Source organism: Tachypleus tridentatus, chromosome 10 (assembly GCF_004210375.1).
Source record: "Tachypleus tridentatus isolate NWPU-2018 chromosome 10, ASM421037v1, whole genome shotgun sequence".
Classification (NCBI taxonomy): Eukaryota; Metazoa; Arthropoda; class Merostomata; order Xiphosura; family Limulidae; genus Tachypleus; species Tachypleus tridentatus.
Window position 1 is genome coordinate 140477208 of NC_134834.1, and position 20827 is coordinate 140498034.

The window sequence follows — 20827 nt, forward strand, 5'->3', positions numbered from 1 at the left end:
GAATCTTCCTATTTACAATGTAATTTTAATATCCTATCTGTATATAAAAGTAAAAAACAGTTTTCCAAGGTTTAGTGTGGTGTGCTTTGGGATGTGTCAGAATGATTCAAAGAATGGGTTTTCAATAAATGTAGTTTCAAATTTATCCTACTTTTCACTTACTAAAACATCCAAAAATGATAAAAGCTATTAGTTTCAACTTCATAAGTAAATCTGATATTTGATATAACAATTGTCAATGTTATTAAAGTAATTATCAAAAAGTGCTAATTCCTCTTTACCGTGACACCATATCAAAAATGTGTCACCAGACCTTAACCAAACTTCACGTTTCTTATTTGCTTTTTCTAGCATTTCAGTTTCAAAGCTGTCTGTAAGTAAATCACATAGTAAGAGATAAATGAGAATCCATAGCTAAACCTTCATTATGTTTAAAAACTATTATTCATTTCAAAAAACGAGATTTCAACTGTGTAAAAAAATATGGTTTATAATCAAACACAATATAAACTTTTATTCCTACTACACTAATTTGTAGTGTTTTAGTCTGATAATTCTATTAATTTTAATTCTCTTAATTTCAAACATTAGAAATTTTGAAAGCATGTAATACTAAATGAAGAAGCATTGTTAATGTCAACTAACCTTGTTGCACACACCAGTGAAGCTGAGAATAGAGATTATCTAGCAGCAGAGGACCAAGTATTTCATAATACTGTGTAAAGACATCCACAATTCCATAAAGAGCATGGTTGCAAGTTGTTGTCATCCATTCTGACTTCTGAATAAACAAAGTTTTAGAAATAATATTGCATAAAAATCCAATTGTAAAATTAAAAATTTATTGTACTTCTTGAAAAATAAAAACATTTGAGAAATTTGAGAAAAGTATATGTCTCATGAGAAAAATTTAAAAGTTAACTCATTTGGAATATTACAAGAATTTGAATGGGATATGCTATTAAAATAACAGGAAAATGTGCCTGGATCTTAAAATGCTTTTTGCACTCAAACTCTACTGTTATTTAATGCCTTTTTATGCAGTTTTGAATACTAAAGTAACAAACAGTTTTATTAGGTAACAAAAAATTCCATTAACAGTACATAAATATTTTAACTATGAGATTCTTAAAAGAAATTCTGATGAACAAGTATCTCAAATGAGTATGAATTCAAAATATATTTAAGTGATATACATCAGAGTAACAGCCATTTAGCAGACAAGTCATGCAAGTCAGGGATAAAATGGGTTAAAGTATGAAGGCCAATAAGATACAATTTTATTCAGAACAAGCATGCTACCAAAGGACAGCACCTGTGGAGTTAGACATATTAAAACTTTGTTTGGTTTAACACACACACACACAATTTTTTGACATTATTCAAACTTAACACATAGTTCTGTCATTTGAGGAGAAATTTAATAGAAAAGTATTGAAAACAAATATTTATACACAAAAATGAAGCAATACAGAGTGAGTTTGCAAATTAAGTAATAGTTGTTCAGTACTCAAGAAGTTAAAGTTGAAATTAAGATTTTATCATTAGATGTGTTTAGTGTCCTCTAACATTCCTTGAAGATAATACAGATATAAGTGTTTATGTTATTTATATAGGCTTATAACTTGTAAAAGTTCAAACTGATTTGTATAATTTAAGTACAAAAGCTAGGAAGAAATGAGTAAACAGTGCATAAAATCATAATGAAATAAAAGCAGACATGACCTTTGTTTTTCAACAGACTCCTTAAAAAATCTGTATAAAGCTGGTTTTCAATTATACTATAGCTATCTGTTTTTTTAATCATGATAAATGTGAGTGAGTGTGTAGGGGTGTATGTGTATGTAAGAAAAATAAGGTAGAGACTAAACAGAAGGTTGTTTTCTAAGTTTGTTCATATAGTTTTCTATCAAAATGCAATCTAAAGAAAGGGGTAATTAAGATAAATCTGAGATTTGACTGTGATATGGATTCACAAACCACATGAGAAATGTCTGGGTTTGAAACTACTGTTTAATGTTGTTTTTACTATTCAATATTGCATAACCAAATAACAGAGCCTAAGATTGAACTGTACAGAACTATCCTCAGTTATAAGTGTCTCCGTCATTATAACTGAATAAATTAGATAACGATTTTTAAAAACTATGTACAAACTTTTTGTTTTATTTGATCAATCATTCTACAGGAGATATACTTTGTCTCTTTAATCTGTTCAGACAAAATCTTTATCTACTTATCCCATTTTTCATTTCTTTTTAGTGGCAGATGGGTTACAGCATATAAGGTACCTGACAGATCAGTTAATTTTTTCAACTGATAGAAGTTTCAGTTCTCTATACAGCATGAATTTTACATTTTATCATGATCAAATTTGTTTTAATTCTTACTATCTTGATTTGTCTTTCACTCCATTTTTTAAATACTGTCAACTACCTACAACTTACACTTCCTAATGCATGTTTCAGTTTTTAATGGAACATTTAAATTGCCTTAAACATTATATGAAGGCAATTATCCTTTGAAGAATAGATTATCTTAAAAAAAAATATTTACCTGCTTGATTTGACAAACAAAAAGTGTTTAATTACACAATTCTATAAATATGTTGATATCACATAGTTAAAACAAATCTAAATTTTGTAACAAAGTTGTCTGTTTCGTTTGTTTTGAATTTTGCACAAAGCTACATAGTAGCAGTAAAAGAACCACAGCTGTCATACTATTCTTTTACCAAAGGATAGTGGGATTTACCATCATATTATAACACCCTCACAGCTGAAAGTGTGAGCACATTAGACATCAACTTCAGATTAGTTGGGTAAACGGAAAAAATATGGTGTATTTTACATTGTGTACAAAGTGCCGTTATGTATCAAAAATATTCTTGCATATGCATACAAAAAGTAATTTTAGCATATTTGACCACTATAATAAAATTTCATGCATGTTATGATTTTTTTACAGTACTATTTATGAACAAAATGCTGAAATAGAATTTATATCATAGAAAACACAAAAATTCCAGTTTCATTATTTACCATAATTCCAAGTCTACAGTTTTGACTGTTTTAACTAGATATTAATAAAAACATTTTAAAAATTACAAGACATATCAGAATACCCAAGTAATACAATTTGAAGAGTTGAAATGCAAGAGGCCAAAAGTAAATAAAAGTTAATGTAGTATAACAAGGCAAAATGATATTCTACTGTAAACATATGAGATGAGTTTGAAGTATTTAGAAAATGTTTCACATATATAGATTTGTTTTACCTTATTCAAGTTCTACAATGCACGAGATGAATTTAATGTGGCAATACTTTCAATATTGTGACTTATTTGTAGAAAATTACACAAGAGGTTATCTGTATTCTGCCCCCACTACAGGTATCAAATGCCAGTTTCTAGCATTATAAGACAAACTGCTATGCTACAAGGGATGAGGGTGGGGGTGTCGATGACATGATTGTCTCTCTGACTAAGTCACTTTGTTAAAGCATGTCTTGGGTCCTATTTTTTTTCCCATTTTTAAACCATTTACTCAGTTTTTAGTTAATGGATAATGATTATAATAATAATTTATTTTTTATTCTATATCTTTGGCATACATAGGTTCAATACCTAGATTTATTTTACATTACTTGTAACCATAACAAACAAACAACAATAAATTAGATCAAGACAACTGTCATCATTTAGAACAAACATTTATAACCATAAAGGTATTCTCAAATAAGATACTGATCATTTTATGCAATATAGCACATTTAACAATTAAAAAAGTCACATATAAGAAAACACTTCTCATTTTCCAAATTAATCTCATACCACATTTATAGTACTACGTCATTTTGATTCATTATGCTCATGTAGGTCTCTTGGCCTCTAACTCCAACATTTCAACACCTACTCATTCTGAATTCCATAATCAAAATGCCCAGAAAGGTATTTTGAAAAGAGGATTTGTAGGGGGAATGTATTATAAGAGCAACTTTATGACAGAACAGATTAGTTATTGAAACAGACAAATAGCACTTTTTGCATTAAGACTTTTACAAAACTTTCAATACAATCTGTTCTTGTTTTTACATTTAAGATTTAAAACTCTAAAAATTACTTCATAAATTGTATAAAAACTGATAATGGGGATCCAAGAGCTTATATGATTCAAAATTACCATATTTCAGATAGATTCAGAATCTGAAGATGATGCAAGCTAAGAGCTCCTTTATTCTTCATGTTTATTTTCTTTTGTTTATGAGTAGAAATTCTAATTTGTGTTAATAACAATATGAGTGAGATACTTAGAAAATATAAACAAATTTTAACTTGTACAATATACAGTTCATACTTGATCGTTTGGTAAAATATCTTGGATGTACATTAGAACTCTTACACTTCTTTGCTCATACTTTGTTTGTTTTTGAATTTCATGTGAAGCTACATGTTGGTTATTTACACTAGCCATCCCTAATTTAGCAGTATAAGACTAGAAGGAAAGCAGCTAGTCATTACCACCCACTGCCAACTCTACCATACATCATAATGCTCCCACAGCTGAAAGGGCGAGCATATTTAGTATAACGGGTGTTCAAACAGGCAACCCTCGAATTACAAGTCAAGTGCACTAACCACTGGCCAAGCTTGGCATTTGCTGATATTTCTGGTTAGAAAATTAATTTTCACAAGACAAAAGCTATTTGGATGAGATCAACAGCTTACTCTTCTGAAGTAGTAAATGTTAAATTGAATTTAAAGAAGTATAGTGATTGTTCTTTGGGTATAGATTCTAAGGTGAATTTAGAAAATATGAGTGAAAAGAATTACTGAAAAAGTATGGATAAAACTAATAACAAAAGGTGCACCAACTCTAGTTAAACGTGGTCTAACACTACAGAAACATGCTATAAACATATTTTGACCAAACTAGAACTAACAGTACAAAAAGGTGCACATATATTAAAGTTGGATAACTGGTACAAGAAAATGTATTTACTTCATTTCATTTGGTCAACTATAAGTTGATATTTAATCTCAAGCTTATTGTTTGTAATTATACTTTTGTACTCTGCGCAGCTAACAGAATTTTCTTCAACCTATTTTTACCCTTAATAGAAAGCCAGTTATACTATAGAACTATTGGGATGTTCAATTCTAGTGTCTGATAATACTTTTTTATTCCAATATTTATATTTTATTAGAATATTAACAATTTTGTGAAGAATCAACAAACTACGAAAAAACAAATGCTAAGGAAGTATGCTTTCAAGTACAAGCTACTGAAAGAGATTTCAACTGTAAAATAAGTTCAAAATTTATTGGTTTTTTATGTTCCTTTTCACTTATATTTATTTTTTAACAAAAGTAACTAAAATCTAAAAAATATAAACTTATTAGATTATACAATAAAAATGTAAATATTTCATGACACTGACTAAAGCTAATTGTGCCACATGATTTTAACCTTGTGGTTAACTTCTTGTCATGTACTTACAATGTCTTTTAGACATTATATAAAGTAATAAAAAGCAAGAAAATTTGAAATGGTTAGACATCTGTAGTCATTCTAGAAAAATAAAAACATTTTTGATTTTATTAGATATCTTTCAACATTTCATTTCATGCAAATTGATGATTTCACTGAAGTTAGTGTTAGGTTAGAGAAAACAATACATAAAGTACCAAGTATTACCCAAAAAAGCTGATATTAAGGAGGTTTCAGAAGTTATGCAAATGATATATGAAACCATTACATGATTAAAAGTACTTTTAGTAAGAATATCACTTTTCAGACAAACTCACTAAATGTTTCATACATTTGCAGAAAAACTAGTTACCAAAAGATTTAATCGTGTGTGTGTAACAGAATTTTAGCATTTGCTAAAAGCTTTCAGAGTTTTGTGAAATGTGAAGACACTTGATACTATGGTATGTAAACTTTTTCATGGTTATATGGTAGTTGCAAGACTGTTCAAAATGATTAGGCCCATATGTATAAATAGCAGAGAAAGATACATTTAGCTTGGAGTTTTAACAAACAGTACAAGTAGATGAACACACACTAGTTAAATTTTGACTAACAGTACAGGTATTTGAATAAATTCTAATTTAATTTTGAAAAATTACTAGCACATTCTAGCTAAGTCTGATTAACAATGCAAAAAGTGTGTACCTTCCACACATCACAATATAAAATATAAATATTTTATAATAAAGACAATTATAAGGCACAACAATCACAGCAGGACAAGTAATTTTAAGAGAAAAATATTATCATGCTAAAAGAATTTTTTTTAACAAGGACCATTATAAATGACAAAAATTACTGAAAGTTTCACAGAAGGAAAACAAAGAAGAGAAGCCAAAATGTAATGTGAAAATTGGCTCCATTCCATGCATAAGCTGCATGCAGACACAAGTTGGAGGGGCACATGAGGCTGAGTTCATGAAATTCATGATATCACAGAAATCAACCAACCTCTGCTTGTTTCTCCTGTGACTGCAATGCAGTGACCAACAGGGCAGTTACCATGGAGACACAAGGTGAGAAAGGGTGCAAAAAACAAAAACAAAATGACCAGAGTGAAAATAAGAGTGAAACTCTTATAACAAAAGTGTAAATATGGGATCAAATAAAAGTTGTGTGATTTCACAAATCAATTAATATAATTTCAATTTAATTTTGAAAACTAGTCAAATAAAGTTTATGAGAAACATTATTATATAATTTTAAATTATGACATTAAAAATATTACATGAGGATTTAAAATACCCAAAACCTAAGTTTCTTCAGTCTTCTTATGGTCCAATATACTTGTTTTTTCAGTTATTTATTATATTCAATATAGTATCATATAAATATCCAAAATCAATCGACTGTCAAGTGATAAAACAGTATTTTCAAGTTTCCAATTTGTGTGTTATACAGGTGTTTATGCACTTTGAGTTGTTCCAGTATAACTGCATTTATCAACCTTTTCCTGCAAGGTGTAAAATCAGTAACACAAGATGGTGGATTTTCACTGTTAGGCAAAAATAAAATAAACATTAAAATTATTGATACTAAAATAAATAAATAAATTATACATTTTTGGAGGCATCTATTTTTGACATCTATGAATGTCATTTATTATTAAGCATTAACTTAAAAAATTAAAATTGAATTCATACTACTTTTCAATGAGCTACATACAGATCCAACTCTTTGAAAGCAGCTTATACTCAAAACATGGATTGTCATATTGCCATTCATTATTTCACACACATCATACTGACCATTTAATATAATTTTACAGCCCTATTATTTTTTAACCTCAATCCCCAAAACCTAAACTTTTTAAAACATCTAAAATGTTCATCTGAAAGCCATAAATTGTATTACAATATTACAATTTCATAGTTAATATTAATGCCAGTTTTATTTTCACATTATTATCATCAATTAGACTGTATGCAAACAAAAACACCTTCAGCCACTTAACCAAAATTGTCCCAACCATTTTTTTGTAATTATACTTCTTGTACCTATATTTCTAGCATCTAACAATAAGAATGCATTATTTTTACATTTTTAGATGCATCTTGCTTGTGTAATATATAAAATTTATGATAAATAGAGAAACCTATTGTAAAGATTTTGAACTGACTTGTCTAGCTTGTATACCTTTCACATAAAATCTACAAATAATAAAGAAAAGTAAACATTTCTTCTAAGAAGAAATCACACACACTTTTTGTGTAATTTAAAACAAAGAAAGCAACTCTTAAAAAAAACATTTCAGAAATGTTCTTCAATAGTCTATACTTGTATATCCAATGTATAAGAAATAATTTCATGTTCAATTATTGTTGAAATGTGCGAAAAAGGCAGTCAACTATTAACATGTCAGCCAGTTACTTAAAATTTGAAAAAAAATAATTAAATTATCTCTCGTTCTCAACATTAAACAAATATTATACTCACAAGTTGAAGCATTTAATTAGTCTCTCTCTTCCTCTCTCTTCAATGAAGACTTACCTCCAGCTGCAGCTCTGGAAGTTTAGCACTATCAAAGATTCTAAAGATAATTTGAAACAAGTCTTGCCACCAATGAGGTTTGAACATTTCTCCATGAGTCTTCACTATTTCAAACATGACAGTCAATGCTCTGAAAATTCATGATACACTTTAATTCCTATATTTAACAATTAGTCTTAATAAATGCTCATTTATGCATGTGTGTAAAGAGCATGTTATGTTGCAACCAAAAGTGAGATATAATTTTAATATCTCCAAAATTATGAAATTTAGGTTGCTGCACATATTCAAGTAAAGGGTTAATCTTTATTCACAATGAAACAGGGCTGAAATGTCAAATGGGACATCTTAATTGAAACAAACGACTTACAATATGCAAATACAAACAACAATGAAAAAAACGGCACCAGTCTTACCTGGTATGGATATACTACTAAGATTGATCAATGACAACAGTTTTACAATAACAAAGATTATTTTTCAGTCTTAATACGACTTACATTTTCCACACTCTCAGCTAAATCAAAATGACACAAGAACCTTAATAATACTGAAAAACTAGCTTTGAACACAAAGGCTTTTTTACCTTGTCCTAACATCCAGCTTGCATCGACTGATAACACACGATAGTTCAAACAATATTGGAAACCAGCCTCGAACCCAAACTCTATCTTCTTCAGGAACACTCTGGTCCTCAATGTTATGATCTTTAAACATCTGAAACCAAAATAACAAATCTTAAGTAATTTTATTAATTTATCACTAATAATGACAAACCCTGATAATCTTTTAAAAACTATGAATTATGAAGTTCAAATGTTCAAGGTTTACTAAGAAAACCAGGAACACCAACATGACATATTAAACCATGTCCATGTAAATGTGAAAATAAACAGGTTTGTCTATTCAACAATCCAAAGTATGTTTTCAAACTGTCACATAAGTCAAATATTTTATGTACCTGGGGCTGGTCAGCAACATATTTTGCACAATGTCTAATTAATCTGATAGCTTCCATGCTTGTATCTGGGAAACCTGCATTACAAGCAAACTCTGAAAGACATTTTACAGAGTCCTGAAAAGAGTCAATCAATGCCACAAAATATTCTTCATAAATGTGACCTGCAATAAAACAAAAAAGTACTGTTAAAAAACGTTTATAAGATAGCAAAAATTAAAAACAATATTACACAAAATGGTCCAGCATGCTTGTCAATTTCCATAATACAATACACTTAACTAGAAAATGATTACAAAACTAATATGTAATAGTAAAGCTACTACTTACACAAAACAAAATATTTAATAATACCCAAAAATAGTATTCAAAGTTCTGACATCAGATCTTTCAGTTTATCATTTTACTTAAACTAATACATAGATCAGAGAGAAGATATCCAATTAACAGCATCCACCACCAGCCCTTGGTCTTGTTTTATCTGACTCAACAGTAAGATCTAACCATCATTCTTATAGCACACTCATAGCCCCAAAATGTTTGTTTGTTTTAGAATTTCGTGCAAAGCTACACAAGGGCTATCTAAGCTAGCTGTCCCTGATTTAGCAGTGTAAGACTAGAGGGAAAGCAGCTATTCGTCACCACCCACTGCCAACTCTTGGGCTACTCTTTTACCAAGAATAGTGGAACTGATCGTCACATTATATAATGCCCCCATGGCTGAAAGGGCAAGCATGTTTGGTGTGACGGGGATTCAAACCTGCAGTCCTTGGATTATGAGTCAAATGCTTTTAACCACCTGGCTATGCCAGGGTTGTCCCAAAGTGCATAGCAACTTATTCTCAGTAACAAAATGCAAACCATAAGCCTATGGATTCTCTAGAGTTTAGAAGAAATTAAATTAATAACCAACATTTGTTGGTTTTTTAAAATAAAATGGGCCAATAAACTTACTAATAATTTTCCCTGTTGTTTGAAATGCAAGTTCTACTATTCCCTCATCATGGTCAGCAGCAGCAAGATGAAAGACACTGAAAATATTCTTCCAGCCTGACCTAATATTAGCAGCTTGAGAATTGACCATCTGGGCAACACATCTTACTACCATATCTCTAATTGTCGGAGATCTATATAAAAATAAAAATAAAAACGATGTCCTTTTTACTAAACACATCTGGAACAAGCTTTAAAACTGAACTTATTTGAACAGAAAATCAAAATTGAAGTTCTTAAGAAGTGTAACTTAGAAGCTTAATATACATTTTTCTTGTCTTTATACCAATATTTACTTATCTTCAAATTTTTATCACTTGAAAAAAGTATTTAATTTTACTTCTGGTAAATTGATAAATGGAGACATGTCACTGTCCACATTTTATACTTGCTGTACATTATAAAACCTTGATTTGTAACAACTTTTGTTCTTACTAGATTTACCAGGTAACACCACTTATCAAAAGAAAATGCCTAATAACTCGACTTAAAGTCAACATCAAATTTATGAATGGTAGTAAAGTTCTTACCATATTTTGCACACTATTCACCATATGATCTTACCCACACTAATTATCTGTTACATTTTATAAGCTTCACATTTTTAAACTTAAAATCTTAGGAAGGATGGATAATTATTATCTTGCATCATACCACAAACAGTTTCAATTAATGAAGAAAAGCAAATAATCATTCACATAACTATTGTACTATTTAGTCTGATAGCATGTTTTCTTGAACTTCTTTCCTCTCCTAAATTTGAAATTGGCTCAGAAACCACACAAAAAAACTATTTAATTTGAAAAATAACCTTATAACTCCAAATTTAATCTTTATATTTAACTAAATGCTTAATGTTTCACTTTACAGCTTCTTTATGATTGTTCCAAGAAAACACAATTGACAACAAAGCTTCAAATGGTTCATACAACAAACTGTAATTGACTGGACAGTGTGCACTTCTACAAGATACAATTCATATTATATGAAGTAGTTTATTATTAAAATTATAAAATTTCTTTACAGTGACCAAAAACTAATTGAGAATAAAGATAAGAATGATGTATGTTACATGTTGACTGCCTATTTAAATAGTAATTTCAGATATAAGGTCACCTATTTAAGAAATTTACGTTTTTTATACTCCAATATGCACTAGTGAAATAGGTGATAAGAAACAGTATATGTCCATAAAACCAAAGTTCATATAAAAAAAAACACTGGAATAAAAGGAAAAAAAAACTTTTGGAATACCATTTATTTTAGATAAAATAAACCCATAAACTAGTTTTGACTAATGTGAAATATTTATCACTACTATAATTTGTGAATATGGGGAAAAAACAACACATGAGCAGTAATTAAAAACCTGTTTTTCTTCATGATGTGTTCAAAGGGACGCAAGAAGTCCTTCTGGAACCTGAAGTTAGCAAATTCTCCTTTTTCAATGAATTTCATAGATAGTTGGCGTAAAGAATCAACAGCAAAAAAGGCTACATCTTCACTGGGACTACAACCCACCTGAAAAAACACATCCAGAAATTTATTACTCAATCCTTTCCAGAACATAAGTGTCAGTAACATTCTCTAATTTGTTCTTTCTCAAATAAAAGTTATTACAAACTCACTAAATAGTATCTAGTTTTCATTATAAAGAAATATACAATTAGCATCTCTATCATTTCTTAGAAGTTACCTTTTTTTTTTCTTTATTGTTAATCAGAAAGTCCCATTTCATATATTTGTTCAACTTCAACTTGACTAAAACTTATGAACATACTTTTGATACTTTTGTCAACTACAGCATTCACCAACAAGAACATGATAAAAACTGATAAAAAATTGTTTGTAACCTACAGCTTAATCTTTCAACATGGCATTTCCAATACCTGTGTCAAGCTAGGTATCATGACTTCAGCTAACAAGTCTTTATCAATATCAACTTAAATACATTAAGTACTTTTACCATAACAATAAATTATTTCTTTTATTCATTGAATATAATAATGTTAATAATAATATTCAATACGAGTCATCAGAATATTTTTCTGTCGTCTACCTGTACCCACCTCACTGGCTAAACCTAAATATCAGATGTCTTGTCAGAATGAAAACTTTTTGTAACTTTCAAACTAATGTAATTAATTAAACAAAGAAATGTTTTCAAAATGAAAATAACATCTTAATGAACTTCAGAAACGTCCACATCTGTAGTTTTTTCATAAGTCTTTTAAACTTACTACTAAATTCCTTTGCCCCCTTGGAGCATCCCTGAAGAATTAACGTCTCAAGAAACTATAAACTACTTATCACACAATATTTAGTCTACATAAAATAAAAAGTTTAACAGTATGTCCTATTTAACCATATCAGAACATTGACTATAACTATTTTCAAATCTAAGCTTCCTTAGTAATTGTTATTAGTCATAAGATGTGGCATCATAAGAGTGGCAACAAAAGGCTTTAGTCATAAATCCACTGCAGAGATATAAAAAATCGTGTGAGAAACAAGACATCAATAACTATATTCTCACAGAATGAGAGCTTTTACCAAATACAAACAAATACTTTAGAAAAGACAGAAAAGTTGCAAAAAAAAATTAACAACTTCATTGTTTACATGTATGACTCTCCAGCATTGTGTAGAAATGAAAACTATACAAAATGTTTCATTTTTCTTTTTAGTTAACTAAATATTACAACATGACAATATATCAAAAATATTTTTAAATTAAAAATTCTTGAAATAAGAGAAAGGATAATATAAATTTGAAATGCACATGAAAAGTGCTCTCCAGTCATAACTAGGTTTACATCTAACATATATAAACCTACCAACTAAATTTAAAAATATAATTCATGAGCATAAATAGGTTGTTAAATAAAATTGAGAATCACATAACTTTGATGAAGCAGTATATAACACAAACATTGGCTTAGTCGAATAAATTCAATATTTGATAAATTTACTGCCTTTAGAAATTTGGATGTTGCATTCAAACTTTATAAGGTCATCTGAATTTGAAATTTCTCTTTAAGTGATCATACTCCCTCATTTTCTTATTTATGAAAAATTAAGATGTGAAATTATTTTAAGCACTTGATAAGGCTGAGAAGTTGTTCTTTGTTTTCACTTTCATAAATTTTATACTGTTTATAATAAGATTTTTAAGTGTAAAAATCTCTTCTATCTTACAAAAAAAAGCATCCATTGTTTGTTATATAGATTCAATCTAGTATTAAATAAATGATACTTACTTGACTAGAAGTTTCAGTTTGGTGACACTTCTATGTACATGTAATCTGACTCCATGAACAATTCATGGAAATTTGACTATTTAAACTTACCTTGTTAAAGTGTTCACCAAGAACTTCCCAGATACGAGACCACTGCAACCGAATTCTTCCCATGTTATAATATGATATTTCTACAATCTTCTGAAGACTAAACATGCGAGGATGAGATGGATGAGCTAGTTCCTCCAATGACACATGACACAATGCTCTTACAAAGTCTACAACAGCATCTCCATCAAGTCTAGTAGAGCCTGTAAAAATCCTAGAAAGCAGAAAAAAAACACTAAATAATAACAATACATAAAAAGTATCCTCAGTTATAACCATATGTATGTTGGTAGGGTCAAAGTACACGTCATGACTTTTTAGTTACATTAAATAATTTAATTAAACATTTGTTATTAATGCCTATCAATAAAGCTGGAACAAAACATAGTTCATAAAATAAAATTTAAAATGCGTGTGTTTTTAATGTTTACTTTCTGAAAGAAATGTTTAAATAAGTTCTCAGTCTTTGCTTCAATGTATCAAATGACACTTTGATCCAAAATGTACGCTTTCTTTCTACCCTTATATAATATTCTAAAATCTCCCATGAATTAATTATAAACTTATACTATAGACATCCTGATGTTTATAAATGTATTGTCTAAAATTCTTGCTTTACTAAGATATATGAAATAAAATGAAATCCACATACTACACTCCTCAAAGCACACCATGTATTTCAAAAATATCAATAACTTCCTCTGAAATTTACTATTGCATTAGTTCTAACCAATATAAAAGAAGATTCAAGCTTGTTTAATGCAATGAAGCTAAGTTTGTTTAGATGATGGATTTTGAAAATTTTGGCTTCCATTTCATTGTTTGCCATTGTTAGAACTCTATTTGGCCACCTATCAAAATTATTTTAACCTATTTTTAGCTTAGTTAGAAAACCAGTTAAATTATAGTAGCTTTAGTCAATTCTACTTTTCATTCATACTTGGATTTAAAAAAATAAAGTTTGAGATAACACTTGTCACAACAATGCGAGTCTAATGTAAATCAGAGACTCATTTTCTGCAAGTACAAAACTAAGAAAAGACAAGATGCCATACTAAATTGTATTTTTTATGTATATTTTTGCTTATTATCATAAAAGCAACTAAAATATAAAAATTAGAAACATTAGATCAGGTAAGAAAATGTAAATGAGAAAAAATTTATACTTCTCATGATATCTCACATATATCACAAAGCATAATAGGGTAATTCAACGAGTGCTGACAATTCAATTCACTGTTTACCTAGGGCTGTCCCACTTAATAAGTAGCTTCTGCTATAATTTTAGAAAATTTAATTGTAACTGTAAAGAAACTCAGATACATTAAAATCCTAGTCCTATTAACTTTGGCTGTAAGATTAAATAGTGTGTAATTGTCTGCTGTAATATGCAATAATTTTAGAGAAAAAAAAAAAAATCATATTTAAATGTTTCTAAGGTCACTACATGATTCACAAAAGCTATGTGCCAGTCAAATGTCTCCCTTATCGTAATTACTTCTGTAACTGCCTCAATGCACCAATTCTTTAATTGATTTTTCTGTTGCCATTTTCTGAACTTAAGTCTTTCCATGTACAAAAATTCTTTAACCATCTTATTTGATGTAATTTCCCAAATTTTATCTATTTAAACATTTTCTTGTTTTCTAAGGTTCTGTTACATGAGTCCCTAACATCCTGATGGCTTTCTTTCCCTCCCTGTTGCCTTTGACTGGCTAAGAATTGCTTAGCTCCACGTCTTATTGAATTTTGTTCATGTCTGGCAAGATATGTCCATTTTTATTCAGTTTTTTTACCAATCTGACCAGTTTTTTCCTTTTTCAACCATAATTAGTAGAAAACCTCCATGTACTGTTCATTAAGTGAGTGAGAATTAAACAAAATATGATACTTTTCTATAGAGCTTCTAGAAGCAGATTTATGGAACTTAAGGGCTACAGGGCAAAAACACTTACCAAAACTTTTGAATCAAATTTACAAAAATAATATGCAGATGGACACCTTTAAAATTCCTTCAATATGTGTGCAAAGTTTCAGGTCTCTAGGTTCATTCCTCTCAGAGCTATTATTACAGATTCTATTTTACTTTTTATTTTGTCCTACATTGATGATTTTTCCACATTTAAGTGTTAGGTTAGACAAATTGCAGATGAAATATAGTTTTACTCAAAAAATCATTTTCTTATACATTTAGAATGTTCCAGAGGTTAAACAAATGAAATACAAAAATTGCAAAATCAAAAAATAATTTTGTTATTCTTAAAATGAAAATCACCTTACAATTGGACTAACTGGGTAAAGGTTTTGTAAATTCACAGAAAAATGTTCAGCAAAACATACTTTAGTAGAAATTCTGCATTCCTGTGTTAAACAGACTTGTTATGCTTATTACACGTTTACCAAATTTCATGAAGATACACTTAGTTGAATCAAAGTTACAGTATGTACAGTTTCATGATTATGATTACAAGGTTAAATAAAATGAACAAACTTATATCTGTAAACAAAGTATAAGCAAAGCATTAACAAAGAACTTGCATAACTAACACATTAAGAAACTAAACAATGAAGAAATATTTCTGTTTTAGTTACTACTGTAGACTGTAGAAACAAAACCTACCAAGACAAAAAAAAGAATCTATATAGTCCATAAATATAAGTCAAGACCAAGGAACTTGAGGTATACAAAATAAAAACTGAACAAATAAATTAAATACTTTAATGCACAAGTACTGAAAATCAAAATATTTCCATAATGAGGCATAAAACAATGATAGTTTTTTTTATAGTCTTTAGATCTCTTTTTCATTCCCAAATATATTTATGAAAATTTATATCCGTTTTTATGACACTAAAGACATTTTCTTTCATTATAAGACCTGAAGTAAACTAAGCATATGCAATAAACAATAGCAAAATAAACACATTTATTAAGCTAACCATGAACACCTTGCAGAATGACACGCATTTATAAGGGTTGCATTTGGCAGAAGATAAAAAAATCTAAGTAAATTACTCACCTGTCTACAGCAACCACAACACTTTGAGAACTAGTTTCCCCCATAGATTCTTGAAGAATTGCCATTTTCTTCATATCCAGTGGAACTCCACCACGGGTAACTACGATAACCATGCACAATAAAAACTATTCCATCACATGGATTTTCAAAAAAGGTGTTTTCACATCAATGAAAATATGTAAAGTTGTCAATATTTCCATTTTTATGTTACAATCTGTTGTATATAAGCATGATTTAGATTTTGTACAAAACATTCTACAAGAAACAAAATATATACATTATTTTTTCTATGTAAAGATGCAATAACATGTCTAGCATGAACTTGCAACAGCTTCACTCTACATATGTTAACAAATGCTTTCTATATTACAATTAAAATATTTATTTCAATGTTTTCTCTTGTTCTTTTGATACAAAATGTTCATGCACTTTAAAGTAAACAGATTCTAAAGAGTTCCTTACTTTCTGATGGGTCAAGAACAAGACCAACAGCATCACTGTTAGCTGCTTGACCACTGCTGAGAAAACGAGGTTTTACACCAGTGCCAATAAGTTGAGCAAGTTCCAATTGGGAAATACAGCGTAGAATCTATAAAAGTGAAACAAGTAACACGTATAATATGAAATTACAATATATGTTAAAATACCCACTTTATACAAAAAACAAGCTCTATAAATCTCTATTTTAAAAATATAATGTTTTGACATCTAACTGTGTAGTCCACGTGGAACCGCAAATGTTTGATGACATATGTAAAAAATACATCTTCAGTGAAAGTCACCACAAAAAATAAGAGTACAAAGTATGTGAAAAACCTTTCATATCTAGTCCACACCAGAAAAAGCAGCACATACACCCTTGTGCAAATTAATTGAAACAAATGGTCATTTTGCAATATTTTCAGCATGGTGGCCGGTGTACGCTTGCTGGACCTGCTGACTTCCTTTAATAGTCATTTTTTCACACAGACGGCATCATTAGCTGTGTTTTGCAGTATGGTCGATCTATTTTTGGGATATATGACAAAATTTTGAGGAATATTACGTCATTCAAAATTGCATTAGACATTTCTCAAAAATGAGGTTATTTGTTTTATTGCTAATCAGTCGTCTTTCAGCTGTCATACACAATGAACGTGACTCCTTGAAAGTGTAAAAAGATTGTGACACTGCATGAGCACACCAGTATGAATTACAGGAAAATCGCGGATGTTATTGGTGTTAGACTATCGACCATCAGCCGTGTGATCAAGGCCAAGGTGAGTACTGCATCTATCAGTCCAAAACATAAAGGAAGATGTGGCCCGAAAAAGGAAAACAACGCCAAGAGATGACATGTACGTGGTTAGGGAGAGTGTGAAAAATCCATGGAAGACAACTGATGCCATAAAAAAGAGATTTGGAGTTCAAAGGAATGAAAGTCAGCTCTTCAACAGTTTGTCATAGGCTTCTTGATGTTGGCCAAAGGGCAAGGAGACCAGTCAAAAAACAACTTCTTACCAACTCAATGAAGAAAAAATGGTATCAACAGGGTCTGAAATACAAGAAATGGATGCAAGAACAATGGAGGAAGGTGTTATTCAGTGGCGAGACTCATTTCTTAGTACAGGGTCAAAGAAGTCTGCATGTTCGCAGATCTCCAGGTGTGAAACTTCAAGAATCTCACATCAATCAGTTCGTAAAACATCCCTCGAAAAAGATGTTTTGGGGCTTTTTCAGCTATTATGGTCATCGGAGGCTTATATATCGTAAAAGGTATGACGCGAGGACCACAGTACATCAAAGTTTTGTAGAGAAGAGTCATTCCAGAATTGAAAAAGATTTCCAGATGGATCTGGCATTTTTCAGCAAGATATGGCTCCATGCCACACATTGAAACTTGTGAAGAATCTTATCACTACAATGCAAATAAAGGTGCTGGACTGGCTTGGAAACTCTCTGGCCTTAAATCCTGTTGAAAATCTTTGGGCGATTTGTAAAAAAAGACTTTAAGGAAAAGACTGTACTACGAAAGATAAGCTAACTGAGGCCATAATTGAGGTGTGGTTCCACAATCCAAAAATTAGTAAAGATTGCAGTCAACTCGTGGACTCGATGCCAAAGCGAATTAACGATCTTCTGAAAAATAAAGGAGATCATATCATGTATTAATTTACGAGTAATTTTTGGATTCTCAGAAATAAAACACAAAAAAATTGAAAAAAAATCGTAATTTTCTGTCTTGTTTCAATTAATTTGCACACGAGTGTACTGTGTGAAAACTAATAACATATGTACAAAACTTCTTTAGACCCATGTGTATGGTTGGGTCAAAGTGTACACACCATAATCTTTTATCCACTTATATTCAAAATTTAATTAAAGAAGTTTATTATCAATGTGTATTAATAAACTTGGTATCAACAATATAGTTTATAATTCAATTATTAATTTTATACAAGTTACTTTTTTTTAATTTCAGAGGATAATGTTTAAATAAATCCTCAATCTCCTCTTTTGGGTACCACGACATTTCTTTGCTCCAAATTCTGCATTTTAGCTTGTCTCACTACACCTATATGTTCTTTTGAGTTTGAAATAAATTACCCACTTATAAAATGGGTATTGCTAATAGATAAAATAAATTTATATATGTAATCTTTCTACATTATTAAAATGAGCCAGAAAGTCAAACCTGTAAGACATGTTCTTCTACCATCTCAGTGAGATATGCAAGCAAGTTCTTCATAAATTATCTAAACTGGTATTTTGCTTACCATAATTTCAGTTATGTACTCACTGGGTTATTTATTACTTTGTTACTACAGCTTGTTAGTTATACATGATATGAAGAGCAAAAAAAAACAAGATTAAATGAAAGCATTTGTGAAAATGTTAGCAGCCCAAAGATTTTAAAATAAGTAATTATAATTGACTGTTACAATCTGCAATCAGCAGATAAAGAGATACAACATAAAGTTGTATCAAAAAAAAAAATCTTCTGATACTCATTTAGGAGATTCTAGAATGTAAATAAACTATGAAAACTGTAAGATGAAAAAAAAGTTTTCCAAAATTTATTACAAAATCTAACTTTTTGTGTACAACAGGCTTTTTACATTTATTAGAAGCTTGTCAAATTTTGCAAAGATGTACCTTGTATATCTGTACCTTTTAATAAACATTGGGTTAACCCTTGTAATCTGCATCAACAAAAGTATGTGAAAATTGATAACATGTATAAATTATGTTTAATTCTCCACCATAAAAATAAAAAATGTGAAAATTGGTAACAGCTGCACAAAGCATATTTAACATTTATTCTACACTAAAAACATACATTATGCGAAAGTACGCAGTAATGTCCACTACCATAATTCACAGTTGTAAGTTAGCTATTTCACACTGAAAAATCCCAATTTAACCACAACACCTATTAAGATTAATTGCACAAGCCACCACACATCAGCAGTTATGTCCAAAGGCTCTGCAGATGATAGTGACGAACACTTACTAATGTACAGAGCTTAAAACAATTAACAGCAAAGCATATACCATCTCAGTTAGTTTATTATATGCATAAAACTCAAAATTATACTTACAATCATACTAGAAAATTTTCAAATTAATTCTAAGAATGCGAAAGTATGCAGTAATGTCCACTACCATAATTCACAGTTGTAAGTTAGCTATTTCACACTGAAAAATCCCAATTTAACCACAACACCTATTAAGATTAATTGCACAAGCCACCACACATCAGCAGTTATGTCCAAAGGCTCTGCAGATGATAGTGACAAACACTTACTAATGTACAGAGAGCTTAAAACAATCAACAGCAAAGCATATACCATCTCAGTTAGTTTATTATATGCATAAAACTCAAAATTATACTTACAATCATACTAGAAAATTTTCAAATTAATTCTAAGAATGATGTCCACATATTTACATACTTAATATAAATTGTGAAATTCATTACTTTAGTTGCTAAGCCTAATTTAGTACATTAATTTCCTTAAAACAAAAAGATAAAGATTCTATTTTCCTTATATATTTAGTAGTGATAGATTCTTTTTTAAATAATGATGTAAAAATGTCAAAAGTAAATTAGCTTGTCTCTTTTTTGCTTTATTTATCTCTACATTTACTTTATTTTCCTACTCTAGTTGTTGGTTTCTTATACAAAAGATATACAGTAATTAAGATGCATAGTGATAATGACATTTGTTCCACAATGCAATCCATGGTTCTCATGCTTGCTTAGTCTCTGTAACAAAGCCTCTAAGCATTTACTGTTGAAGGAGGCTGGTTGGTTCTTTGGCATTTATTGGCAAAAAGCAACTAGGCTATCTGCACCAAACAACCAGTAAAAAATGTAAAAATAAAGCAATTTAAACCAAGGCAGTAGGCAGTATTCAAAAGGAGGATAAAAGATCTAAAAAGATATTTAAAAAGTAAAAAAATAGCCCATAAAAAGTTAAAAACACATGAAAATTGGACAGTGTG

The 20827-nt window shown here is 29.7% G+C and overlaps 1 protein-coding gene across 2 annotated transcripts in view; it reads right to left on the reverse strand.

Annotated features, from left to right (window-relative positions):
• The window catches only part of Sec71 (ADP ribosylation factor guanine nucleotide exchange factor Sec71), a 104204-nt gene that overhangs the window by 15252 nt on the left and 68125 nt on the right, over positions 1–20827 (reverse strand). The window contains exons 22-31 of one of the 2 annotated variants that reach the window (XM_076464038.1): positions 16802–16928; positions 16340–16439; positions 13323–13533; positions 11342–11493; positions 9934–10106; positions 8983–9143; positions 8608–8738; positions 8022–8151; positions 6483–6503; positions 646–781 (exon numbers count right to left, since the gene is read on the reverse strand). In XM_076464038.1, the coding sequence (XP_076320153.1) occupies positions 646–781; positions 6483–6503; positions 8022–8151; positions 8608–8738; positions 8983–9143; positions 9934–10106; positions 11342–11493; positions 13323–13533; positions 16340–16439; positions 16802–16928 (1342 nt within the window). The remainder of the gene's footprint in view (positions 1–645; positions 782–6482; positions 6504–8021; positions 8152–8607; positions 8739–8982; positions 9144–9933; positions 10107–11341; positions 11494–13322; positions 13534–16339; positions 16440–16801; positions 16929–20827) is intronic. The other variant, XM_076464039.1, reaches the window with a different exon arrangement.